The sequence below is a fragment of the Ailuropoda melanoleuca genome, chromosome 15 (assembly GCF_002007445.2).
Source record: "Ailuropoda melanoleuca isolate Jingjing chromosome 15, ASM200744v2, whole genome shotgun sequence".
Taxonomy (NCBI): domain Eukaryota; kingdom Metazoa; phylum Chordata; class Mammalia; order Carnivora; family Ursidae; genus Ailuropoda; species Ailuropoda melanoleuca.
The window spans coordinates 65,597,922-65,625,386 of NC_048232.1; the positions used below are offsets into that span (position 1 = coordinate 65,597,922).

Genomic DNA, 27,465 nt, shown 5'->3' on the forward strand with positions numbered 1-27,465 from the left:
TATAAAGAAGCAGCGTAAGTAAATCTTTTGAGGTGATGGAGCTGTTCTATATCTTGGTTGTATCTATATCTTGGTAGTGGTGGTTATGACTGTAATTTGTCTAGCCTCATAAAATTAGATCCCAAAAAGAGTAAATTTTCTGAGTAAAATAAAATAGCTTAAAGTTTTTTCACCCACTAGTTTTAGCATCCCCTAGTTTAGTAGTTCTTGGCGAATTAGATACTATTGTGATTGTTGCCAAATGGTAATTTTCTAATTCCATTTTTCCTTTTATACTTAAGAGTCAGCATTCTGTTGTAGGGCAAAGGAGCCCCTTTTTCCACTTACTTATATCAATATGGATGTATGGATTCTTATTTTATTCTGTGGATCATAATTTGTTAGTATTATATTATTTTGTTGCTCAAATTGTCCAAAATTTAACCAGAGGGAACCCATTCATTGTGGTTTGTGCCACTATAATTCTTTGATCACTTCTTTACGTCTTCATACTTTCCTTGCCGCCAACCCTAACATCAGCCATGTGTCCAAGAAGCCCTCAATCCTTTTAATGGAAAAATGGTATTTAGAAACCAAGATGTAGGTGCTAAATATGCTCATAGCCACTGGGGTGTTACTGTTTTTACCAATTCCCGGTGTGCAGGGAATTGGTAGGGTGATGAAATATATTTCTATGTCTGTCCATATATGTTATATACCATGGTTTCACACCATTACCTCCAATTCTTTCTGTCCTTCTCCCTATTTGTACCTCCCTTTTCTGATTATGAGAAACTTGGCTCTCGTTATCTTCAGTGTTAACTTATTGTATTCAATCCCTTGTATGTAAGAAATCGCCTGACAATATGGGTTGTGCCCTAAGCCACATGGCTGCTGACTCACACCTACTGAGAGTCCTTCCCATCCCATCCCATCTCATTCCAGTCCAGCTCGCTTTGTCCACACCAGCCCTTGACCCCCCCCAACCCTAGTCCCAACCAGTTATCTATCATTACTCTTGAAAAGTAAAAATCTAGATGCTTAAACGCCACTTCTTTTTAAGTAGAGAGATAACGATGAAAGGTAGAGAGCCGGATATGAGACTAAGTAACCCTGTGATTAGAAACCAAACACCAGTATTAAGTAATTAAAGTTAACACCTGAGTCATCTTTTCAAGCTAATACTTGTGAAACTCATTTCCAATTCTAACTTCTGAGAGTAGAAATAATATAAGGGAAGTGCAAGATCAAAGTTTATTTTTTGTGGGGAAGAGTGGTGGTCTGTCTTGAGAATGTTTCTGTGCCATGAACAGAAATTGATTTATAGAGTACCTGGTATGTGCCAGATACTATAATGAGATGAAGAAGGGAGAGAAAAACAAATAACTCCTCCAGGAGTTTAATTTATTTATTTTTTCTTTTTTTTTTTTTTAAAGATTTTATTTATTTATTTGACAGAGATAGAGACAGCCAGCGAGAGAGGGAACACAAGCAGGGGGAGTGGGAGAGGAAGAAGCAGGCTCATAGCGGAGGAGCCTGATGTGGGGCTCGATCCCATAACGCCGGGATCACGCCCTGAGCCGAAGGCAGATGCTTAACCGCTGTGCCACCCAGGCGCCCCAGGAGTTTAATTTAACTTACATTGTAAATCTGCTGCTGTTACTGTTAACTTTAACATCCTTAATTTTTTTATAAATTATGTTATAATCAGAACAAGCTGGACTATGAAATTGGCAAAATATTAGTACTAAAAATGTTTTTTAATTGGATGTTCACTCATTTCCATTTGGCCCGTTGCTTTTTAAGGCAAGCCTGAAATAGTATGTGAAAATCCACGTTGTACTGTGGTACCTTTGATGCAACCTACTCTACACATTGCAGACAAAGATCCAATCCCTGAGGAGCAGGTAATGGTAAAAATTGCTTGTTTTTCCCCCTAAAGAAGAATTTCACATATAAAGGATAATTATTGACTAAGTTATTAAATTTATGTTTGTGATGAGCTTCAAAATTATAACACAGCGTATTGAACTGACGTCAGATCATTTGTTCTTAGTGCCTTGAATTCAATCCACTGAATCTACCAGCAAATTTACATGTTATGTATATCTTACTGCCTATTTTTTAGACACTTAAAAGTGATTAAACATATTAAAAATTAGTGCATTGACAACAGTACCTTCTGGGATGCTGGAAATGTGAGCAGTGGTTACCAGTCTGTATACATATGTGAGAATCCTGTACACTTTGAGATTTGTGTATTTGGCAGCATGTATACTATACCTCACTTTAAAGAAACAATTTTTTAATGATTTCATTAGATATTAACAAAGATTTCTTTTGCTTATCCTGAGGAAAACTTCTTTTCCTTGGGTCATATTGTCTACTCAGTTCTTAACTGCAAAAGGAGACCAATTCTGTTTACTTTAACAAATGAGATTTTTAAGGTTTTATTTTATTTTATTAGAGCACGCAAGCAGGGGTAGGGACAGAGGGGGAGAGAGGGTATCCCAAGCAGACTTCCCCCTGAGTATAGAGCTCAACATAGAGCTTGATCTCACCACCCCAAGACCATGACCTGAGCTGAAACCAAGAATCGGATGCTTAAGTGACTGAGCCACCCAGGCACCCCAACAAACAATTTTTTTTTAAAAAACAGTACATGACTGACAGAATATTTGTGAGGACCACATAGTCAGGTTTGAACCAGGTTGGTGTAAACAGCCAAAATCACTCAAAGGAACTGTTCCCTTTCCAGCAACATCACTGCCCAGTCCCTAGTTGCAGGCATTGCCACTTGCTCTACCATTGCTGAATAATAAAACCTCCCTTTAGAACCTCTACCTCTAGAAACTTGATCTGCCACCATTCTTACCAGAACAGACCCCTTAAGATGCTTGCTTCCCTTGTGACAAACGTCTGGGTCAGGTGTTATCCACGTACATCTGATTAGAGGATCCCAAGTCATTTGCCTGACCCTTAACTGCAAGGAGGCTGGTTAAGCAAGGATCCTAGTCTGTTCCTTAGTGATACGAAGAACCGTAAGATGAGGTTCAAACTTCCTGGGACGTAAGAAAGAACCACAAATATCTACCACAAAAAGACATAACATACCTGACCATCTCCCCAAACCACCGGCCCTTCTAATTTTGATTGGTTTTGCAGAGCTAATAACTAATCTTGACTAGATCTGTAGAATGGTATCAGAGCAGAAAAATAATGATTGAAGTTATTAAACTTTCTTATCCACAATCCCTTTTAGTATCAACTGTTATTTAAGACTTCAGTTTATCTATAATAATATGTCTGCTCTGTTTGCCCACCTTTTCTTTAGTGACCTGTGCCAAGAGTCTTCATTTTTTAATCTTGGAGAAGGGTAGGTACACGTTAATGAATGCTACTAGAAATTGTCTGCTTGAAGTAAAGTGCTTTTTTCTTTTATTCATTTTCAGGAATTAGAAGCTTATGTAGATGATATAGATGTGGACAGTGATTTCAGAAAGGATGATTTTTATTACTTGTCTCAAGAAGACCGAGAGAGACAGAAGCGTGAGCATGAAGAATCCAAGAGGGTGCTCCAAGAATTAAAGTCTGTGCTGGGATTTAAAGCGTCAGAGGCAGAAAGGCAGAAGTGGAAGCAACTTCTATTCAGTGATCACGGTAAGCACTGACGTCAGAATAAAAGGTTATTTTAGTGTAGGTGATTCTTTTTTCATGAACTATGAATCTTATTTTAGCTATATAATTCTTACAGCTTTAATTTTAGGGATTTGTCAGCAAGTATAGTACTTTTTCTTCTAAATACAAATCAATATGATCAATAAAAGAATAGGTATGTAATCAAATTGGGAATATGAAATCATACTTTTTCATCAGGTATTTGATGTTTTACTAAATTTTATTTGGAATAGGCAGTGAGTTGAAAAAATTAGAGTGTTTTCAAATTTAGTGAATTTGAGATTCTAAACTCTGTTCTCTTCATGTAGATATTATAAATACCTCAGTGAAGCACCAAATTAATAACTCTGTGTTCACCATTGAAACAAATGAATTAAGACCTAGGCCAGTTAGCTACATCATTGAAGTTACTTAATTGTTTTGAGCACTTTAGTCGATGGGAGAAGAGGAGGTGCTTTTGTGCACACTGTCTCCATATTTGGATATTGACAATACTGACGATTAGCATTAAACTCCTTTAAGTTTCCCACTCTTCTTTTTTTTAGTTGGATTTCATGGGAGGAGAGGAAAGGAATGAGGGGAAGCTTAATACTTGACAATATCAAACTAGCTAATTCCTAGTTGAGAACTAACTTCTGTAGATTTCTAAGTGGGGAGAGTGGGATTCCCCTTTTTATAGAGTACTTATGTGGAGCCTCAAAGTCAACTGCCTTCTTTTCACAAGAAGTTTATAGATTACCTGTACTTCTGGAAAGTTCCTCAGGTTTCTCTTTTCTTCTCTTAGGAGCCCTACCATTCTTCCTTGTCCAGATATATGTTTCTTGATTTTTATCCTTCCTCTTCCCATTGGCCCCCTTTATAGCCCAGGTCCTTATTAGAGTGTTTTCATATATTGTTGTAGTCTCTTAACTGACTTGCATTTTCTTTTTTATTATGTAAACTCTACCCCCAATGTGGGGCTCAAACCATGACCTCAAGATCAAGAGTCAAATGCTCTGCTGACTGAGCCAGCCTGGTGCCCCAGCTGACTTCTGTTTTCAATACCCTTTTCCTCTAAGCTATCCTTAGAAGATAGCTTCTAAGCTAGGTTCTATCCTTGCAAGCTCCCTCCAGATTGTTCTTAAACAGGAGTACATTGATAATGGTTCTCTAGCTTTAAAACCTAGAGTGGTTCTCCCTTTCCTACTGTATTAATTCTAAGCTTTTTTTCCTGGTTTCAAGCCTATCATATGAGTCCATCATTTCCAACTATATTCCCTACTCTTTCTAATATAGATATCCTCCTCTGGTTATATTTATCTAATTAGACTATGGTTCCACAAGCTTATTGTTTTTATTCATGAAAAACATTCATGCTGGGGTGCCTGGCTGGCTCAGTTGGTAGAGCATGCAACTCTTTGGGGTCACGAGTTCAACCCCCACATTGGGAGTAGAGTTTACTTTAGAAAAAAAAAAAAAACTTAAAAAAAGAAAAACATGCATGCTGATCTCTTTATACCAAGAATTCTGTCTTTTCCACCAAGCTGCCCTTTCCACCAGTTGCTCATCCATGAATCTGAGGGGCACTGAAGGGAATTGGAAGGAAGTCTTGAGCAGCAATATATGTAGCAGATTAAGAACTTTCCAGGAGCAGCAGTAAAAAGTAAAGAGTTCCTGCAGCCTATTTGTTCATATGTTGGGCCTGCATGAATCAGAGATTATTATGTTTTAGGCACTCTTGTTTTCTATGCATCCAATGTTTTTGTCTCTGTAATGAAATTACAATCTCTATCAATAGGGGCCTTATTATCCCCCCGCCCAGTGTTCACTCAGCAAATTATTCATTCAACAAGTTGTTTCTGAGGCACTGTTTCCTGCTGAGTCCCTAGTGCATAGATCAAGAGACAAAAATCCCTGTACTCCTGGAGGCTCACATTGCAGCAGGGTAAACACTTGATCCTCCACTTGTACGGATTATATGTCCTATTTAATTAGCAATAATCAAGGATAGCAATCAACATCTAATCTATGTTGCATTCTTTAAGAACTAGATTTATTGACTAAAAATGTGTAGGAAGACTGAAAATAGCATTGTTTATAATCCTGTATCCTTTTTATTGTTTAGTATTTTCTCCACGTAGCTTTAAAATTATCCTGTTGACAGTATGGGCAAGGATATAACAATGAAAGAAATGTGTGTCTTTTTTCAGGTATGTGGTTCTGGTAGTTTACATCTGAAAGGGCAGTAATGCTGATTTGATTTTGTTTGTGAAAATAAGTAAAAAGCTGCTTATACCATAAAATGCTTTTTCCATGAAAAATTTCAGTCCATCTTCCAGAGTTGTTTTCATCTCTGCCTACAGGGGTAAAGTCCGAATGGAATTAGAGAGGGATATTCTACACTGGAACCTGCTGTGGCCATTTTTTTCTGTTGTTGCTGCTTCTCTAGTGGAGTTACTGCAGCTTAGGGATCTGTTTCTTGGAAATGGACACCTTTTACAAATTATTTTTTAAATAAACGCCAGATCTTCAAGAAGCACTTTTTTTTTTCTTCCGTCATGCTTCCTAATATATTGTATTGTACTAACCCCTCATACTGGGAGGAGAGACTGCCTAGCAAGCAACCCACTGCCTACTAACATCAAGAGGGGCTAAATAAAACTTCATTTTCCTTGAAAGGACAACTTCTGCCGTATGGATAAAATATTTATGTATTATGCTTTGTACAATAGTTGATTTTGAATACAGATTTTGTTTTCTATTTTCCTGTGACATTACAAAATGTGTAGAAGTTATGGCTTTACTTTCATCAGGGTCTTGTTAGGTGGTTGGCAAGTAAGTTGAATTGTGTGCATTTTTTTTCCCATGCTGTTTTAACTTGTAAATATATATGTGCTGAAGATACGATTATTATCTGGATGACTTTAGGCCTTTTAACTGACACATTATCAGTAAAAATCATGCTGCTTATTCTTTCATAAGATGGTTCTCAAACTTTAGTGTGCATCAGAGTCAAGTGTAGGGCTTATCAACACAGCTGGTCCCCACTCACAGTGTCCCCCTTCAATAGGTCTGGGTGGGGCCCGAAAATTTGCATTTCTATCAAATAACCTGGTGGTAAGACTGATGCTGTTGGTTTGGGGACCGCACTTTGAGAACCACTGCTTTAATATTTTGAATAAGAGAATGTGTGAAGTGTTATAAAATCTTCATCAAAACCCCATCTCATTTCATTTCTTAGGCATTCTATCTCTTATAAAGGTCTCTGGATTTATAAATTTACATAGATTTTACTAGAAAGTTTTATTTAGCTTTTATTTATTGTTCTTTATAAGAAAAAACTACTGGAAATTTAAAGTTTAAATCATTGCTGGGTCCTTAGTTATTATTTTTCTTTCTTTTTTTCTTTTCTTTTCTTTTTTTTTTTTTTTTTGTTTTCTTTGAAGCTGTGTTGAAATCCTTGTCTCCTGTAGACCCAGTGGAACCCATAAGTAATTCAGAACCATCAGTGGATTCAGATATGGGGACAGTTGGTAAAAATGATACTGAAGAGGAAAATAGTAAACCCTCCACAGCTGACAATGAAATAAGTAGTAGGACTGAGTATTTATCTGAAAACCCTCTAGATGATAAAAATAAAGACAATTCTACAAATGAAGTCTTCTTCCAAGGAGCTGAAGAAAGAGTGTGTTACCAATGTGAGAGTGAAGAGGAATCTCAGCAGGCAGATGTAGGTAGCCTGTCCACTGCCCATGCAACTTCCAGGGACTTATTACAGCCCTCCATTAAGCAGAGGCTGGCACGGCTCCAGCTGTCACCGGATTTTACCTTCACTGCTGGTCTTGCTGCAGAAGTGGCTGCTAGATCTCTCTCCTTTACCACCATGCAGGAACAGACTTTTGGTGATGAGGAGGAAGAACAAATAATACAAGAAAATAAAAATGAGGTAGAAGAGAAGTAAGAACCATGAAGGATTTTAAATTGTTGCTTTTATGCAGGTGTTTTAGCTTCAACACTAGATAATCCACTGGCAAGGGAAAATGAGTGTGACGTTTACTATATATAAAGCTAAGATGTGAATTTACAGCAAGAACCCTGGTTGAACAACTGCTCTGAAAATAGTTGCTAACCTGTAAATGGGAAATCTTTTAGGAAAAGAAGAAGGTAAGGGCTCTTTTGAATAAACTGCTGTTTTATTTGCAGTACAACTGATCGATCTTGGGAATTCTTTAGGTACTTTTAGTAAGAAACAAATTTATCATTTCTTGCCAGAATTTGCTAAAATGACTGGGTAACTCTGTTGCAAGAACATTAACATTTAGTATGACTCCTTTTTACTGTATTCTCGCAGTAATTAACTGCAGCTATTATGTTAATAACAACTTGTTTGTATTTTATTTTTGTTTATACCAGTCTTAAAGATGCAGGTTCTGAATAAAAAAAAATTGAATTCATACAATTAATGTGTACTGGGGTTTGGAACTAAAAAGTAGTGTCAGAAATACTGGGATTGTGACATGTTTCTTATGTTTCCTTGTTCATACCTGTATTTGGTAGTTAATTTTAAGATGTCCTAATAATCTTTAAAAGAAAAACATTGTACTGTTTTAAAAATTAACCTTTCAATTATTTTTGTGTTTATCTTCTGGTCTTGTTATAACTAATAGGGAATGATGTCAAAGTGGGACCCCTATAGTCCAAGGCCCCATTCCCAACTTTGCAGAAAGTTCTTTGTTTAGGTTTGCCTACAGATAATTGGGTGCCATTAACACAAGCCAGTCACTTAAGCTGCTGATTTCTAACGTGATGCTACACCCTCTCCACCTTAATGAGATTCTGGAAACATCCTGTCTGCTTCCTGGAAAGCATCCTTGTCTCCTTAGTACTTCATTTACAAACTACCTCTTAAAAGAGGTTGCTTTCCAAATTGTCCAGTGTTAAATGATTACATTTTCAAAATGTGACATTTTCAGGAGTATATTGTTTCTTGAAACCTATAGCTCTTACGCACTGATGTAGTTTATAAGACATTACTTGGGGAAAGTATAGGAATAATAATTTATGCTGCTGTCCTAGAGAGGAGATTACATGATGAATATAGTAGATTGTCTTTAGAGTTAAGAAACTATTCAGATTCCTGTAGACTTATAGCACTTTGAGTTAGTAGTTTTATGTATACCAAGGGGATTTTTATTTAATTTTTTCCAGTAATCTTTGGAAATTTATTTTTTAACCTGAGGAGAAACTTCGTTCTGCTTTATATGAATAATAAGAGACCCTCTTCTGCCTATTGCCAAAAATTCTGGGATTTATCCATAATTAAGCATTTAGGATTATCTTAGGGTGGGCCCAGTTTACCACTTAGCAATAGTCAGCTAAATTTCAAGAAAAAACAAATCTTGTTTTGAGACTGACGAGACTGTATTCATAAATAATAATACTTTCTTTTTAAATTACTTAGTTTGATAACTCCTTTTCTCCTTGGATTTAGAAGAAGCAATTATGGAAAAACTTGGTAATTTTTCTCGTAATCTGTAACCTTACACAGCAAGAATTAGAGTTTAATAACTTTAATTCTTTAATTGTATTATTTTTATTATAGTGGTTTGGGAAAAATATCTTCACAATATTTTATCAGTTTTGAATATTCAGTGCTCTCTGAGGTGATACTTTTTAATTTTAAAAGACTGATTTTAATTAGGAATTCCTAAATCCAGCCTGATCTGTTTTATTCACTAGTTGTTAACTTAATTCCTTGAAAATTCTACTTGTTGAAACCATGATATAAGGATCTTGGGACTTTAACTGAAGCTTCTTTTTTTGTGTAGTTTTCAAAATTTCTTTCATCTTTTAAAATGCTTCTAGGATAAAATATTATCTTCCCTGTGAATATTCCTAATTTTCTCTTATAATAGTCTAAAAGTCAGTGTTTCTCAGTTTTTTTTTTTATGGGGCACCTACCTTACAATAAATTCAAAGTCTGATTTTTTCATTGCAGATTGGGGCCATACTCCCAATCCATTCTTAGTTGGTCATTTTGGAATGAGACCTAAGTGATGTTTGTGCCCAGTAAAATCTAAGAACCTCTCTCTGGGACTTTGTTTTTCTTACCATGAATACCTTAGGAAATAAAAACAAATAAGCCAATGTAATTATATGTAGGTACTCTTGTTTGTTACTTTTCTAAGAATATTTCACTTTTTATTATCAGGCTTTTGACTAGTCTTAATAGTTGCCATCCTCCTTCCAAAATAAGCCCTCTGGAAAAAATATTTTGTGATGCAACGCTTGTAATTGTGCTTTCCAGATTTTACAGTGATATTTGGACAGGATAATTCTTGTTAGGAGTAATATCCTAACAGCTTTTAACGTGAACATTTCCATAGTTTATTTTACCAGGATAAACCTAGTGCTTAATGTAAGAATGCATGAAAGAAGCTATTTGGGGCATTCTTGAAGATAAGATTTTTACCCTTTGCCTACAGTAAGGAAAGTCATGGCAGTAAATGATCTGGTAACGGTTGTCATACCTAAAGGTTATTTTTTTCAGCTTTCATTAAAACCCGGCATATCTGGCATATCTGGGGCCAAACTCTTGCTGGTGTTTGATTTGTGATCCTCTGCTTATATTTTAAGTTGTCTGTATTATCTGACTTCATAAGTTAAGTCGTTTTTAAAATTGTACTTCATTAAAATTGTACGTTTGAATGTATTTAATTAAGAACTGATGTATTGACTCAGGTTTGATTTCTCAAGTTACTAGAGACTAGGAGAAACACATTTAAGGCAAATTTCTAAGGAAATTTAAGAATATGGCTTTAAGGCTTTAATACAAAAGGATAGCCTTTAGTTTAAATCTTAGATCCATCATTTAAAAGCTATGGGTGCAGGTGACCTAATAATGTCATGGGGAATTTTTCCAGCAAAAACCAAAATCTCTGGATTGTTAAGAGATGTTGGTGAATTCTGACTTCTCAGAAGTAGTTAAAAAATAAGTGAAACTTTTGAGACTGAAAAAACAAGATCTGGTTATAAGTGTGTTAGTAAAATAGGTCAAAAAATTTAAAAAATTTCTCTAAAAAAATAAATAGTAATATTCTGATTCACATAATAAAGGTGGAGAAGCTTTTGATGTTAAAGCATAAAAAGAATTAAGTTCTGATACATGTCACTAAATTTTAAGTCAATGGGGTGTTAATCAGAAGGGACCCTAGGGGTCATTTCACTCTGTGACCAACTTTTATTTATACACTGTAAGTAATATAAAATATGAAATATTTTGATAAATTATTAGAAATCATGTGGGAAGAAAAGTTCAGCTGATTTAGTTTAATTGTAATGCATTGTTTCTGTATCAAAACAAAACAAGGAAATAACTTAAATGCCGAAAGACTGTAGGATGCCAAGAATGAAAACCAGACAAAGCAAAGATTGATTTATTCTTCCACTTCTATGGATAAGAACATGTCTATGTAATTCACACTTCTATTAGAAAATGAAGCTACAAATCTATTGGAAGAGAAAATATGGAAAAAAGGCCCTAAGTACAGTAACAATTTACCATTGACAGGTAACTAATTGTGTGAGTTAATTTTCCATGTAACTGAGGCAAATCCATTTATTCATAACTCTTTTTTTAATAGTTGAATAGGAAAATTTCTAGGATGTACCTTGTGCGCTTTTTTCTAGAATATTTAGGATCTAATTTAACTTTTTCTTTGTCATCTTTAAGAATATTGGTTCCTATCACGGGGTGATAAACAGAAATGCACCCTCGGGGGCTCCTAAGTTAGATGAGGTTCTGTGACCCTGTGATGCTGTGCTTTTTGAGCTATATCTCGTTTTCACAGTTTCTCTATCTTCCCTTAAAATCAGCTGTCATTTTTGCTGCTTTCTTGGGTGCCTGCCTCTTGCACTAGGCCCCTCATTTGCTGCTTCTAATCTGCCGTGGCCTGAGAAACCAGATTGCAAGCTTGCTAGAGTTGTGTCTAAAATAAGAGTAAGTAGACTGAAAGAAGGCTAAGGGGTGTTTTCAGTCAGTTACGTGCATGGACTTTGTGGTACCTGTTGGCTGCTTAGCATACTTTTGTTTGCCTCTTCATTCTTTACTAAGGATTTGCTAAAAATACTTGGTTGAATATGTGATTGCCATATATTTAAAGTATTAATTCAGTTTTTATATGTTGATGTTTCTAGGACTCTCCATTAATGAATTCAACTGTAAAAGAAAATTCAACTACCATCTTTATACAAATCATTGTGAATATTTTAGGAAAATGTTAAATGTTTTGTTCTTGTTGATTGTTCCTAGTATAGGACACAGACTGAAAACTTAGAGCATTATAAATGTGACTCCAACTCTCTGTTCACCAAGATTTATATTCTAGAACTATAGGTTTGAGACTAAACATGCATGGCTAATTTACTAAGAACTGGCTAACTGAATATTTGGAGAATGACTCATTCTAGCTATCCGAGTTTTCTATAGAGCTTAAACTAACCCTTTAAGCATTAAAAATTTTTGGAATAATTTCTGAAGGTAATCCTTTTAAAACAGTATGCATTGCTGTCTTATTAAACAATATATGAAAATCACTTTAATCTTTTTTGATGGCAGAATGATCATTATTAACAAGTTATTATACTGATAGTCTAATTAGGCACTGAGAGCTATATGCCCTTTTACTAAATGGCTCCATTCTGCTATGCTTTTTTCATTTTATCTTTGTTTTCTGTTAGTAGTTCTGATTCCTTCAACTCCTACAATTACTGCTTGCTTAAGTGTGCCCATAGCAATGGCCTTTTTCCGTCTTCGTAATGCTCCTTCTAGTCTGCTTTGGTTTTGGAAACCAGGTAATTAAGACAGCTAGAGTAATATATAAAGTAAGAGTAAATTGACTCAGTGAAGACTAAAAACTGGATTATACTTAAACGCATGGATTTTGTGGATATCTATTACTCATTACCTATTTCATTGCTATCTTTAAAATAAGTGAAGTTACTAAATTCAATACCTGCTCTCAAAATAGAAGAGTTGTTATTGTACAAGGGAACCATTTCGTTTCCATACTTTACCTTCTCTATATTCTATCCTTTAATCTTTTGGCTCTGATTAAAACCAGTCCACTCAAATTAGCTTTTTTCTGCAATACTCTCTAAATTGGATACCACATACTTCTAAGAATTTCTTTGGCTAGTTTGGTTTTGTTTTTAGAGAGATGCATCTTCATTTCTGAAACATGAAGTAGGCTGAGTCCTGGGAAATAAGAAAACTATCATTATTGATATCCCAGAGAGCTGAGAAGTAATAAGATTTTTAGATTCTAAGCAGTTTTACCACAAAGAATTTATTCTTTGTGCAGGATTTTAAGATAGTATCTTTGTTTTCGCTCAATGAAATGTATGTTAAAAGCTTGCCAAAAGTTATCAGTGTTAGAGCTAATGATATTGACAGATCCTTGAATGACTAAATTCCCAGTGTCATTCTCTATTTTGCGTGTTTAAATTATCATTTAATATGTTAAATAAGCATGATGATTTTTCTCTATTGAATGAAAAATAAACATGAAATTTGCATGTTATAATGTTTGCAAGTAAAATTCAAATCTGTCTAGAAAGGGATACCTGGCTTTGATTAACTTAGTTTTACCAATAGGCTGATTATGTCTGAGTCCATACATTGATTCATCCATCCATCATATACAGGGTTATTGGAAAATCAGTCTATGGTCATGACTCATCACCTAACGTTATTCATATGCTACTGGAAGGGAATTATGATATAATATTCATTTAAAAATCGATGACTCAAACCCATTTCTTGAGTTGAGACTGCCATTACAGAATAGCCATGATGCCAAACCCTGGTTGGTGGTACAAGGAGAAAAATTGTCCTTGAGTATAGTTGTGAGAGTAAAGTGATTCTATTCAGTGTAATTGCTATAAATCAAAAAAGAGGATGAATTGATTCCAGGATTCACATATACAAAAGCATAACATGAAGAGCTGATTTTATGAATAAGGAGTTGATTTTATGGAAATCCTAAAATGTGTGCTAAATTAAAATGCATATGGTATTTTTTAAATGCTGTACATTTTAACCTGTCAGCAGTTGAGTTAATTTGTTTCGTCCCTATTTATTGAATTTCATTCGGCACGTGGCAAACATGTTATTGAAATACGACAGTATTTAAGTGGTGTGTACTTCTGACACGCTATTTTTCAAAGTGAGTATATTCTATGAGTCATTGTAGAAATATTTCCCCTCATATTTGTATCTTAAGAGTTTCTCAAGATAAGGGGTAATTCTATTGTTTTGAACTTTACATTTTCCACTTTATAGCATTTCCTAAAGGTTGGCTGCCTACAAATGAGTTTATTTCATCTTTGAACATCTTTTCTAAAACTAAAGCATGTCTTTTACAAGTTTTTTATGATATCCTAAGAAATTAGATCTTTTTTCCTCTCCCAAGTAAATTTAAAATTAATTTTTAAGTCAAAGTATTTTCTGAACAGTACTAGCACCTGGAAACGTACAGAAAACTCCAGAAATGCCACTCCCATTCCATAAAGATTGCTGTATGGTCCTGGTACAGCCGTGGAGGTCCATATGGGTGAAAAGTCCAGAAGTCACCTGAGCTGAAAGCACTCCCAAGGAGTTTGGTTTTGTTTGGGTTTGTTCTAGGTATGGTCCCAGGGATCCCAGATCAAACCAGGCCCCTGGGCCTATCCTAGAACCAACCTAAACTCGCGCATCATTCCTGGAACGTCAAGAGTGTGAAGACTGAAGAGAACCTGAGGCTGACTAGACATCCTGCGTTCACCAAAACTCACTTTTCTTTGTATGTGTGCCAACAGTTAGCAAAAATTGGTTGGTTAATCCTTCTAAAATTAGAGGAATAACAATGGATAGCAAAATAAAGTCTACCAGACTTTGACATTACAGTAATTTATCGCAGTAGAAATGTGATGTGTAATATGGTTATTACTAATTGCTGGTGGGAGAATTGTTCTTGTAACTTATCAGATCTCTATCTCTATTTAATGGTTAAAACAATTTAGCCACCAAAAAAAAAAATTTCTCCCCCAAAATTAATGTTTTCTGTTTTTGTTTTTCTCACTTTCTACTGAACAATATGATAATAGTCTCATTTAATTGTGCGTAGTTTCTGAAAGGCATTTGGTCTTTGCCCTGTAACTCCAATGCTAAGTAATTTTAAACTTTTGTTTCTGGACATCAATGCCTTTTTCTTTTAATCTTGAATCCACCATATTGCTTTGAGCTTGCTTTTTAGGTTCAGGTCTGGGAAGATCCTTAGCATCGTTTGTAGACACCAAGTCCCTTGTCAGATTCATTGTAAACTATGTTTCAGAATCTGCTATGGTTGATGGAAACAAGCTAGGATGATAGAGTGGAAATGGATTAATACCTCACAGATTGCTAAAGTATTTTGCAGAATAAGGTTTTTAGCAAGTTATTTTTGTACCCTGCTGCTCTGGATTTTTAAAAGATTCTGACCTACTTGATTCATCAAGTGGTCTCACATCATAACTGTGACATTGCTATTTTACTTAATTTGAGGACAGGATTTCTGAAAAGGCATGTAAAGACCCCAAATCCAAAGGTTATGATACACAATGGAAATATATACTTTTGGTAAAACTGACATTTCAGTAGGTTTAGACCATGTTTTAAATAATTGCAGACAAATCAGGGACTCCCAACTGTGAAAAGAGCCCCAAACTGTGTTGTTCCTCCAAGCCCTGTCACTGGAAAAAATGGATCAATTAGTTATCCTATAAAATAGGACTGTGAGCTTGAGGCTCATTCTGCAGAATTCAACCCTGGGATTAGTTCTGTACTACATTCATCACAGAGATGCTTCATCCCATAGATTCTATTATTTTTGCCTTTTAAATCGTACTGTGTTTACCCTTTTCTCTCAATATTTTCCTGTTTGGACAGTGTTTCCTGTTTGCATAAATCAAAACTATACATTAGTATATGTATTTTTTTGATAAAACAACAGCCTTTGGATCTAAAGATCTTTGGATTTTTATTCCTTTTAATGTCAAATGATTTAAATGCATTCACTGTCTTGTAAATTCACTCTTAATTTATGCTTCAATTCTTCAGATTCATTTTTTTCTAATGAACTATGTTAGAATTAAATAGGTGAGCCTTATATTGGTGTCTTCTAAAATTTATGACGTTTTGCATTCACCCAAACATGAAAATGTTCTGATATCAACAGTCTTGTATCCATGCCCTAATCTGTGAGCATAGGTAACTATTTCTTGACATAGCATGAAATGTATGAACCCATCTTGTGTTTATTATGTATACAGTAAGTGTTCTCAGTATTTTGGCGGGGGGGCGGTGGCATTTGCATTCTCTTTTAACATTGTATGAACACTGAAAACAGGAGTGTGTGAACTATCTTCAGGCTTGTTTACATAGTAAGTTTCTAAAGTCAGTCTTCATTCTTCATTTAACACTGGAGTGTTAAGCTGTATTTTTAAAAAAATATCATTTAAGAATATTCGTTCAGAGATACTTCAATTTTTACTTTTTGAATACTTATATTTTATGTAGAACCGTACATTTCCTACCCTACCTGAAGACTTGAGATTATAGTCTTTCTCATCAATACTTTCTTTGATCACTTGATACATTTTAGCATATCAAATTTGTAAAGGATTTTTACAAGAATGCACAGTAGGTTTGTATATGTCTGTATTATTGTTGTTCCTCCTAAGCTTAACAAGTCTGTAATAAAATCTGTACTACTTTGTGTCTTCTGTGTGTGTGCTTTTTTTATTCTGGTGTTTGCAACATGAATTAGCCAAAAGGTAAAAATTGTTTTTCTCTTCCTTTTATCTCTATTTCTCTTCTATTATAGTATTTTCCAGAATTTGTTACCATACCAACAAATGACAGCAGTTTTCTAGGGAAGCCATGGATTCATTAGTCTAAGTTTGGTCATTAAAGTGCCTCACATGAAAATTTATCAGAGTGAAAACAGCAGATGAATTTTAAAAGCTCTATTTTCACCCTTCTCAGTGACTGTCAGCCATCAGATACATTCTAATCATGTTACATTTGTTGACTTGTATGACCTTCCCGACAGAAAAGACATACTGAATTAAGAAGAAGGTTAATATGATCCAATGGATCATATTTTGTCCTATGTAATTGAATGAATGATTGGTCTGAACCTTTCTAAGCTTAGCTACAATACTGGGAACATTCACGGTAACTCCAGAATGGCTCTGTAGACTGAATGCTGGTTAAAGAGAAAGTGGCCTTCCTTGAACTGAACTTTTATTTACCTATTTGTTTTACTATTACAAAAATGTTTAACAAAAAAAAATTCATTAAGAAAATGCTCACGACCTGATTTTTAGATTGTAGAAAAACAGGTGCTGGGGAGAAGGGACATGTGGAAGCAGTTGATTTCTTCCAGTGAACACACCCATTTATTTTCCTCATATTCCCACCGTTCCAATATCGTTCTTTTGCCCACTGCTTGCCATCTCCATACATTCATCTATCACAAAATTCAGAAAGGGACTGAACCCCCAGTATTCCTTGGACATGTCCACCACCATTCAATTTCCTTCTTGTACATAAATTTTTTCAGCCCTTGAGAGTAAGCTTTGCTTGTGGTGTCTTGTTGGCAAGCTCAATGATGCTTCCAAATGGACTTGAACTGAACTTTTTAAATAGATAAGCCACCTCTTCCCAGAAAAGATTTGAAGCAAGAAACAAGCATTCATAAAGGCAATTCTTGACATTTGGCCCTTGTCTGGGATTTACTAATGAAAAGCACGAGATAAGGCAGAATATGTGTAGTTACTCTACCGGATCCTGAAGTCATCGGGTAGGAAATATCCTGTACAATAATCACTCTTTGTCTTCACAATTTGCTTTTGAAGGTCTTTAGCAGATGTGCTATAACCATTGAAAATAAAGTTGGCAAATACTAATTTTCCCCGAATGTACATCTGTAAAAATTAATAGAACATTTTCAGAATCTGTTCATACAAAAATCAGTCCTACTTACCTTTTTTTGAACTTTTTTTGTTTTTTAAGTAAGCTCTATGCCCAACATGGGGCTTGAACTCATGACCCCAGATCAAGAATCATGCTCTACTGACAGCCAGTCAGGCGCCCCAGTCCTAATATGAGAAAATATCTTAATGTGTCCCTATGAGAAAATGTTTACATTTATATACAAAATAATATTAAGCATCAAACATGTTCCTAGAACCTGAATATATTGTTTGAAGCTAAGGAAACAGGCTCAGTAGTTTTCTCACTCAAAGTTGTACACATGAAGTGTCAGAATCCAGTATCCTCCCCAGTTGTAAAAGACATCCTTATCATCAGCTGCCTGCGGATACATTTCATTTTACAGCTGAACTCTAGGAGTACACGGAGCCCTTGAATTTGGAAGTCAGTAGACGGATTATGGACAAAACTACTTCTCTAAAACTCAGGCAGGGGCGCCTGGGTGGCACAGCGGTTAAGCGTCTGCCTTCGGCTCAGGGCGTGATCCCGGCATTCCGGGATCGAGCCCCACGTCAGGCTCCTCTGCTGTGAGCCTGCTTCTTCCTCTCCCACTCCCCCTGCTTGTGTTCCCTCTCTCGCTGACTGTCTCTATCTCTGTCAAATAAATCAATAAAATCTTTTTAAAAAAAAATAAAAAAATAAAACTCAGGCAAATCATTTAACCATTTCAAGGTATAGTTTCCTCTGTTAAAAAAAAAAGCATTAATTATGAATTGGACTAGACCTCTAAAGTTCTCTTCCAGGGCTAAAATTCTTAGATTCTTTATTTCTTAATGAAAAGATACAACTCTACTATGTAAAGCCAAGTTTGTCATTCTATTCCAGGGTGAAAGAGTGCTTATATTTATGACACAGGTGAGCAGCTTAAGAAATATTCAACCTTGACATTAAGAGGATAAAAAGGTAGTAGGGGGGCGCCTGGGTGGCTCATTCAGTTAAGCAGCTGCCTTCAGTTCAGGTCGTAATCCCAGGGTCCTGGGATCAAGTTCTGTGTGTGTGCTCATGTCTGTGCTCTCTCAAATAAAATATTTAAAAAGAAAAAAAAAAGTGGTAAGGGTAGAAGATAGTAGTTTTAAAAAGTATAGCTGGTTCCAGCTAAGAATTAAGTTTATTTTACATCTTAAAGCAGTCTAATACTAGTACTTACAAAAGGGGTGTAAGAATTTGAAAGGAACAATAGTTCCCTATGATTGCATGTTCCTCCTTTCCTCTTCTATGGCATAATCTTTTCAATATGAAAGAATGTCCTATTACAAGATTTCCTCTATAGGAATAGAATTTTCTGTTTTATCTTCATTTCAGCAACAAAAGAATCTTTGTTGTTGTTAAAGATTGCATTTATTTTTTTGAGAGAGAACATCAGCAGAGGAAAGGGAAAAGGACAAGCAGGCTCCCCACTGAGTAGGGAGTCCAATGCAGGGCTGGATCCCAGGACCGTGAGATCATGACCTGAGCAGAAGGTAGATGCTTAACCGACTGAGCCACCCAGGCGCCCTTCAGCAACAGAAGTATCTATCTTTTGTCTCATAGCTTGTTCCTTGATCTACAACACTTTATTCTTTAGCACCCATGCCTGGCTATTAGCCATGAAGCCATTTACTTATCTTGCCTGAACTCAGAAGATGAACCTATGATATATTGGTAATGATAGCCGATGACAAGATTACTATACAAAATATATGATAAACTAACATCTGAAGAATTTAACAGTGATAATCCCTTAAACAGTGACATAGGGTGACTTTTAGGGGTTTTTTTTCACCACAATAAATGTGAAATACTTGTATAATAGAAAAAAGTGTAATTTAAGAAATTGGTGAGTTGAGGATGTGTAGGATTTCATTGCTATTTTGGGCTTCTATTCACATAGAAGAAGAAAGCTTATTCTGTATGTTCAAGCTGTCACCTCTTAGGCTAACCCTGGGGCAGGGCCTAGAGAAAAGGAGAAAGGCTGTAGTGTTTAGTTCTTGCAGAAATAACTTGATCAAAATACAAAAAAATGTTGGACTGGAAAAAACCTTAAGTTTGTATATGTCCGGAGGCTGGTAGGACCAGACCCAGTACCAAAATTCAAAAATTTTTCTTACCAAAATAGTATTGAGTCGAAGTGCAGTCGAAATGCAGAAGTGCCCAGGATTTTATCAACTAAGGACCCTGATACTATTTTCCCCACGGGTACCAGGTTTTGAAGAATTCTGTATCTATCACATAATCTATATTAATCCCTTATATTTTAACTAACCAAGGCTATCAAGGCCATTCAGTTTGAATGTGTGCTGCATACCAGGCACTGTTCTCAGGGCTAAGGACAGAACAGTGAACTAGAAGAACTCTGAATACTAGAGGGAGAGCCAGACAATATCCTGGCAGTCGGGGTGGTAAACACGATACAGAAAACAAAGCCAAGGAAGAGGGATATGGAGGATGCAGTGTACCTTTTTGTACAGTGCGGTCACGTCTGAAGGGAGTGAGGGAAGCCAGTGAGGTCTGGATAGAAACTGAGCTGGTTTGGGACAGGTTAAGTAGGAAACACTGATCATTAGGTGGAAATGCTGGATAGGCATTTGGAGATACGTTGGATATATGAGTCTAAGTTCAAGAGAAAGATCCAGAGTGGGAGATGTCAGCATTTTGGGTCATGTTTAAAGTCATGAACGTAAGTCAGAGAGAGTCAGAACACTGAGATCTTTGAGGAATCTAAAGTTTGTAGGTCGGGAGACAAAAAGGAACCTGCAAGACAACTGAGAGGGAGCAGTTAGTGACAGAGAAGTGGTGTCCTTGAAGCAGGATGAAGAAATTATTTGATAAAAGGCAGTGATGAACATGTCAGCTCTTGCTAAAATACCAAATATGAGGCCATTTGTATATATTTGGAGAAATAGCTGAGTTCAAATCCTTGCCCATTTTTTGATAAGGTTGCTTATTTTTGTGGTTGAGTTGTAGTTTTTTATATTTTCTGGATATTAATCTTTTATTGAACATAAGCTTTGCAAATAACTTCTCCCCTTCGGTGAGCTGTCTTTTCACTCTCTTGATAGTCTTGATGGTGTCCTTTTTTTAAAATAAAGATTTTTATTTGAGAGAGGGAGCTCAAGTAGGGGAGGGGCACAGGGAGAGCTGCATGGAGCCCGATGGGGGGCTCAATCTCATGATCCCAAGACCACAACTTGAGCCGAAATCAAGAGTCAGACGCTCAACCAACTGGAGCCACCCGGTGCCCCACTTGCTAGTGTCCTTTCACATAAACATCAGAAATTTTGATGAAGTCCAGTGTATTTTTTCTTCTGTTGCTAAATTTCCTCATCTTTTCAAGAAAGACAAGAGTACCATCTGATTCATAGGATTATCATGAGGATAAATAAATGAATACGTGTAAATACATGTAAAGGGACTCGGAAAATGTGTGCCACGTAAGCAGCATTCAATAAATACAAGCTATTATCCAGGCTAAGTTTGTGTATAAAAACCCATGACCAGGGAGATAGAAGTAGGACACGTGACATGGAAGCCAGAGAAGCAGAAGGTTTGAAGAACGTGATCAATTGTGCAAAATGATGCAGAGATGTCAAGAAAGATCGAAAGAACCAACTTAGGTTTAGCTCCTGTAAGCTCGGACAGTGTGACAGAGGCAGACACCAAATTATACCAGACTGAGAAAATCTGCTGGTCCTTTCTGGTCTCCAGTGCCAGGTCAGCTGGTCCAGCCCTTCCAGTGATCCAGCCCAAGACTAACCCTGCGGGGTTGCAAGGAGAACATGCCATGTGGAGTCGGAACACCTGGGTTAAGGTTCCTGGTCTTCTGCCACACAGGAATTCTAATGACCACTTCAAGGAGCATAATCCCTTCAGTTAGCATTGGGTTTAATCACAAGATTCCTAAAAGAAGGCAAGTAATTCCTCTGCACATCATTCATTCACATAATAAAACTGGTAATCTCATTTCTGCCCCCCCACTGTCCTCAGTGTTTAAGTTCCTTATTACTCATCATATTGGTGTGAGAATCTTTTTGCAAAAGCCCTTTAGAAACTGAAAAGCTATTCTTATTATCTAGTGGGATCCAGTTGGTCCCACTTAACCTGTTTGACTGTGGCGAGAGCTCAAATGTTTAAACCACATTATACCACTGCTCCGGCAATTGAACTGAATGGAACGGAAAGACTTGTCCAAACAACTCAAACCAAGCAAACAGTCCCTGATTTGCTCTCTCAAACTAAATATATTAGCTTTGTGGTGACCAAATATTAACTTAATGACTAAACAAAAGCAGAGATTCTAACTACTCTCTAAACACTCACCACTTACTCTTAATGAATCCAGCCAAGATGCTTCCAGACAGCAACTCTTTCACTTAAGTAGAGACCAGAAAAGGGATACGTGTTAGTAGAATAAGGAGACCTCCAAAACACTCTCTCCCAAGAATCCTAAATAAGTCTCATTTACAGAAAAAGAAAGAGGAGGCCATTTCTCACTCTCCCTGCCCCTGTACTATACCCGGATGCTGCCAACAGACTCCTCACATTCCCCATTTTGGACTCTGAGCCAGAATACCTACGTTCAAATCTCAGCTCCACCTCTTAGCTGTGTAAACGACTTGAGGTCTCAGTTTCCTTATCTGTTAAGTGGAAACAGCATCATCACCTTGTAGGATTGTTGCCAGGATTCAGGGACTTAGTTTGTGAAAAGGCAGGATTCACAGCAGATATCCCTTTCCTTTGGGTCTCAAGTATCTATCTTTATGCTGGGGAATTCCTACCTTGTAGAAATGCCTGGGGCCTTGCCAAAAGCTGGGACAAAGACTTGATTGGTAAATGAAAGGGGCAAAGCAAATTAAAAATGGTTTTGGCATTCCTGATGGAAGGAATGGTGAGTGTTCATTCTGTTAGTCAAAAAATATTTATTGAAAATCTACTTGGGGCGCCCGGCTGGCTCAGTTGGTAGACCGTGCGACTCTTGATCTCAGGCTTGTAAGTTTGAGCCCCATGTCAGGTGTAGAGATTACTTAAAAATAAACACTTGGGGCGCCCAGGTGGCTCAATCAGTTGAGTTCCAACTCTTGATTTTGGCTCAGGTCGTGATCTCAGGGTCCTGCCATCGAGCCTCATGTTGGACTCTGCATTCAGCACAGAGTCTGTTCCTCTCCCTCTGCTCCTCCTGCACCCCCACTCTTGCTCTAAAATAAATAGATAAAATCTTAAAAAGTAAATAAATAAAACCTTAAAAAAAAAAAGAAAATCTATTTTTCTAGGCATCTTTCTAGGCACCAGGATTCAGGAATGAACAAAACAGACAAAGCCCCTGCCCTCATTGGGTTACCTGTGAACAACAGGTAAAGTTTGCATTTACTTAAATCGAGCCATTAAGTCCAGGCCCTGTTGGTATGCTACTCATCACATCCTCACAACATCCATAGGTGATTTTCTCCCCAATTTATAAATGAGGAAACTGAGGTAAACCACAGAAAGAAGTCGTAGACCTAGGATTCAAACTCAAGTTTCTGACCCCAAAGCTTATGGTCTCACTTCATCAAAAATTGGATCACTGCTCTTATTTTTTTTTTAAATGGCTACTAAACTGGATTAGCTTTTAAAGTACAGAACCATTACAGTCTTTCCAGAACGGATAAGGAATTGGGGGCACCTGGGTGGCTCAGTCATTGAGCTTCTGCCTTCGGCTCAGGGCTTGATCCTGGCATTATGGGATCAAGCCCCGCATTGCGCTCCTCCACTGGGAGCCTGCTTCTTCCTCTCCCACTCCCCCTGCCTGTGTTCCCTCTCTCACTGGCTGTCTCTTTCTCCATCAAATAAATAAATAAAATCTTCACACAAAAAAAAGGAATTATGCATTGGGGTTTTCCTGATTTTGAAATAACTGTTGTGATATCAGTCTGAACCAGATCTTCACACTTTTTGGTAAGTACTGGTTTTACTCCCATGGTCTTTTGTAAGAAAAACTGCTTCTTAGGGTTGTAGATAGAAAACAGGTAAGCTCCTGGGGCGCCTGGGTGGCTCAGTTGTTAAGCGTCTGCTTTTGGCTCAGGGCATGATCCCGGGGTCCTGGGATTGCGCCCCTCATCAGGCTCCTTGCTCTGCTGGGAGCCTGCTTTTTCCTCTCCCACTCCCCCTACCTGTGTTCCCTCTCTTCGCTGGCTGTCTCTCTCTCTGTCAAATAAATAAATAAAATCTTAAAAAAAAAAAAAAAGAAAAAAAGAAAAGACAATATGTAAGCTCCTGATCAAATATGTCTCTAAAATCAGACAATAGGGTAACTGGTTGTCCCTACAACCAATTTGGCTGGTAGGATTTGGTAAGGGAAGTTATAAATTTATCCACACTAAGAAGTTTCACTTCCCTTCTATCTGTGATTAGTCATCCTCTATAGCATTGTGACTTTTCCCTAAAGTTCAGCATTACAAAATCCACATATCTTACCAGTAAGTGTGATCACTAGTTCTTAAACTAATTTTGATAACCACATGCCCTCCTGACTTGCCATAGGGTCACAGGAGAATTTCTGCATGCAACTTTTTTTTTTTTTTAAAGTAAACTGTAGGGACACCTGAGTGGCTCAGTCGGTTAAGTGTCTGCCTTCGGCTCAGGTCACGATCCCAGGGTGCTGGGATCAAGTCCCAGGTTGGGCTCCCTGCTCAGCTGGGAGCCTGCTTCGCCCTCACCCCTGCCCCCTGCTTGTGACTTCTAACACATAAATAAATAAAATCTAAAAAAATAAAAATAAAAAAACTCTATCCCAAATGTGGGGCTTGAACTCAACCCCAAGATCAAGAGTGCACCTGGGTGGTGCAGTCGGTTTAGTGTCTGACTCCTGGTTTCGGCTCAGTTCCTGATCTCAGGGTTATGATCTCAGGGTCATGAGATGGAGCCCTCAGTTGGGCTCCATGCTCAGCAGGGAGTCTGCTTAAGTCACTCTCCCTCCCCCACTATCTCACTCTCTCCTTCAAATAAATAAATAAATCTTAAAAAAAAAAAAAAGTTTCCCATTCCACCCACTGAGCTAGCCAGGCGCCCCATGCATGCAGTGTTACAGGATAAGCCTTCTTCCCCAAAGAACCTGCATTCTAAGTCCTCACAGTAAAACCAGACATGCCTAAACCACCTGTTTCTAGATATTTTCTTTGGTTTTCACATACTTAAAGTTAACTTTAAAGGTTTCAAAGCCGTGTCTTAAGGAGGTGCTAGACTTGGAAAGAAAATAGAATGAAAATTTCAGTTATTTATAATTGCTTAATTAGTTGGTTTTCTTCAGGTTAATTCTTTTCTTAAACTTTACACAGTATTTTTCCCCCTTAGAGGAGAAATAGGGACCATAAAAAGAGCTGTAAGTAGTCGGGTCTGCGCGGCCCATCTTCTATGGCTCCTCCTGGGTCAGGTGTTAAGACTGAAGCTGTTTGCACCACCTCTCCCTGTGCTACGCCTCATTTCCTCAATTCTCCTTGCCAGTCTCTATGCTACCGGACAAGGAAACGCGGTGACGATGTAATTTACTTAGAAGTATAAAGAGCAATTTCATTCTCAATACTTTACCCAGTAAGAGCCTTGATGGAAGGGTCACACGGCTTTCCCAATTGGAAGCATGATACAGAGGAAACAAATTTTCAAAATCATCAACTCCCAACGGCTACGCTTCTCTGTTCGTATTAACCTTTGGAATCTGGATAGGCGCACACGAAGGTATTTCCAAAACTAAAGCTCATGGCTACACACGTGATCTTTGAGCGTATTCTGCACGTGATTGGGCATGTGACCGAAGTTAGGCCAATCAGAATTGATCTCTCCTGGACTGCGTGGGAAGGACGGACTGAGAAGGACGGCACTGGGAGCTGATGCCATCTGGGGGCGGTGCGCGGGACTGCGGCTGAGGTCCGTGGGGCTGTCCTGGCTGCTAAGGCCAACGTATGTGGTCTTACAAAGGCGCTAATAAAGTCTTTTATTCTGTGGCTTAACCTAAATCCTCCCAAAACCACTCCCCTACCCCTTATATTTGGCAGAATTGGTTTCTATTGCTTGTGACCAAAGATCCTTAATTAAGAAAATATATGCCTTCATGCCCATACAATAGTGTGAAGGATAAAACTAGAAAAACATCAGTTTCTTTCACTTGCCACTACCTTCTGTTATTCACTGTATTTTTGATTAGCGGTACATTTAGAAATTCAAGGAAGGAAGGCTTTGAGAGTTGGTACAGAATAATCTATGCAGGAACATGAGTTGGCTGAACCCAACAGTTTTCCAGTTTGTGTGCTCTTAGTATAGCTAAGACCTATATACTAAGCTCCTAAACGAAACCCAGTTCACATCAGGAATAATTTTTATGACCCTTAACCTTGATCTCTCACTACATTCTATCCTTCTTGGTATTTTTTTGAGGGTGGCATGGGGAAGAGGTCCTTAAAAAAAAAAAGCTGTATGAACATTATATCTCCATCTTAAATTGTACAATTCAGTAGTTTTTAGTATATTTACAAGGTGGTACAACACTCACCACTATCTAATTCCAGAACATCCTCACCCCCCTAAAAGAAAGCCCATGCCCACTCGGAGTCACTCTTCATTTCCTCTCAATCTACCTCTGAAAACGGCTAATCTATTTTCTGTCTCAAGGATCTGCCTATTCTGGACATTTCATATACATAACACATATAAGATGTGGCCTCTTGTGTCCTGCTTCTTTGACTTAGCATGGTTTCATGGTTCATCCAAGAGGTCTTTTTAAAACACTTAATCAGGACTTCATCAAATACAAAATACATCTCAACAAAAATACTCTTGCCATATGTAGGGACCCACTGGGATCCTTTAAGATCTTATGAGGGTTTACAACCAACTTTGTACTCTAATGATTTGTTGGGGGGCTGGGGAGTGGAGAGAAGAGGGGAGGAAGAGGAAAGGGAGGGAAGGAAGAGGGAAGGAAGGAAAGAAAGGAAGGAAGGGAGGGAAGGAGGGAGGGACAAATGAATGAGTGAATTCTTACAGGAAACAGTCTCCCTAATTAAAACAAAACCCAGAACCTTTTCAGCAGCATGCTGGAGCCATCCATGCTGTTGTCCCTCTGTCTTATCACTCTTTTCCCTCACTTACTTTATAGTGTTTGGCACATAGTAGGCTCTTGGTATTTTGTCTAAGGAAGGAATGAAGGAAGTTTGGTGTGAGAAGAGACTCTTTCGGCGGAGAGAAGGCAGGTGACCAAGCAGCCCTGGTTCTGTTCCCTAGAGTTTTCCTAGGACTATGGGCAACATGACCGGTATCACCTTGATGGCCTTCCCCCTCCAACATTCTGGCCCAACCAGAGTCACCGCTCTCGATCCACTTCCTCCTTCCTCTCTCACCTGGATTGTCTCAAAAGCTCCCTTAAAGTTCTTCCTGCCCACAGTTTTGTCTCCCTCCGATTCATTATCTATACTGGACTGATAGCGATCTTTCCAAACCATGGATATACACTCATGTCATTAGCTACAATACTTCATTTTGCCTCATTCCTCTTAGGATCAAGTTCATGCTTCTTCTCCTCTCTGTAACCCTCCTCCTTCCCCTCCTCCTCACCCTCCTATCCTCCTTCTCCTCCTTCCTCTCCCCCTCCTCTCCTTTTTTCTCTCCTTCTCCTTCCTCAACTTCTTCCCTTTCCCCTCATGACTCACAAGGCCTAGCACGATCTGGCCTAGTCTCATCTTTTGCAACTATCCTCATACCTTCTCCACCTTACCCTTTATGATCCAGATGGATTTTGTCTTGGATATGTTGAC

The 27,465-nt window shown here is 37.6% G+C and overlaps 2 protein-coding genes across 11 annotated transcripts in view; one reads left to right on the forward strand and one right to left on the reverse strand.

The window, feature by feature from the left end:
* The window catches only part of VEZT (vezatin, adherens junctions transmembrane protein), a 73,427-nt gene extending 56,992 nt beyond the window's left edge, over positions 1–16,435 (forward strand). For 8 of the 10 annotated variants that reach the window (XM_034644282.1, XM_034644283.1, XM_034644280.1 and 5 more), the window contains 3 exons: positions 1,786–1,886; positions 3,432–3,639; positions 7,083–16,435. In XM_034644282.1, the coding sequence (XP_034500173.1) occupies positions 1,786–1,886; positions 3,432–3,639; positions 7,083–7,597 (824 nt within the window). In that variant the 3' untranslated portion in view covers positions 7,598–16,435. Of the gene's footprint in view, positions 1–1,785; positions 1,887–3,431; positions 3,640–5,999; positions 7,025–7,082 lie in introns of those variants that run through there. The other 2 variants (XM_034644285.1, XM_034644286.1) reach the window with 2 other exon arrangements.
* Positions 16,436–17,496: 1,061 nt separating this feature from the next.
* Positions 17,497–27,465, reverse strand: part of LOC105237632 (uncharacterized protein C3orf20-like) — a 110,050-nt gene continuing 100,081 nt past the window's right edge. The window contains exon 18 of the mRNA XM_034643668.1: positions 17,497–17,643. Within this exon, the coding sequence (XP_034499559.1) occupies positions 17,497–17,643 (147 nt within the window). The remainder of the gene's footprint in view (positions 17,644–27,465) is intronic.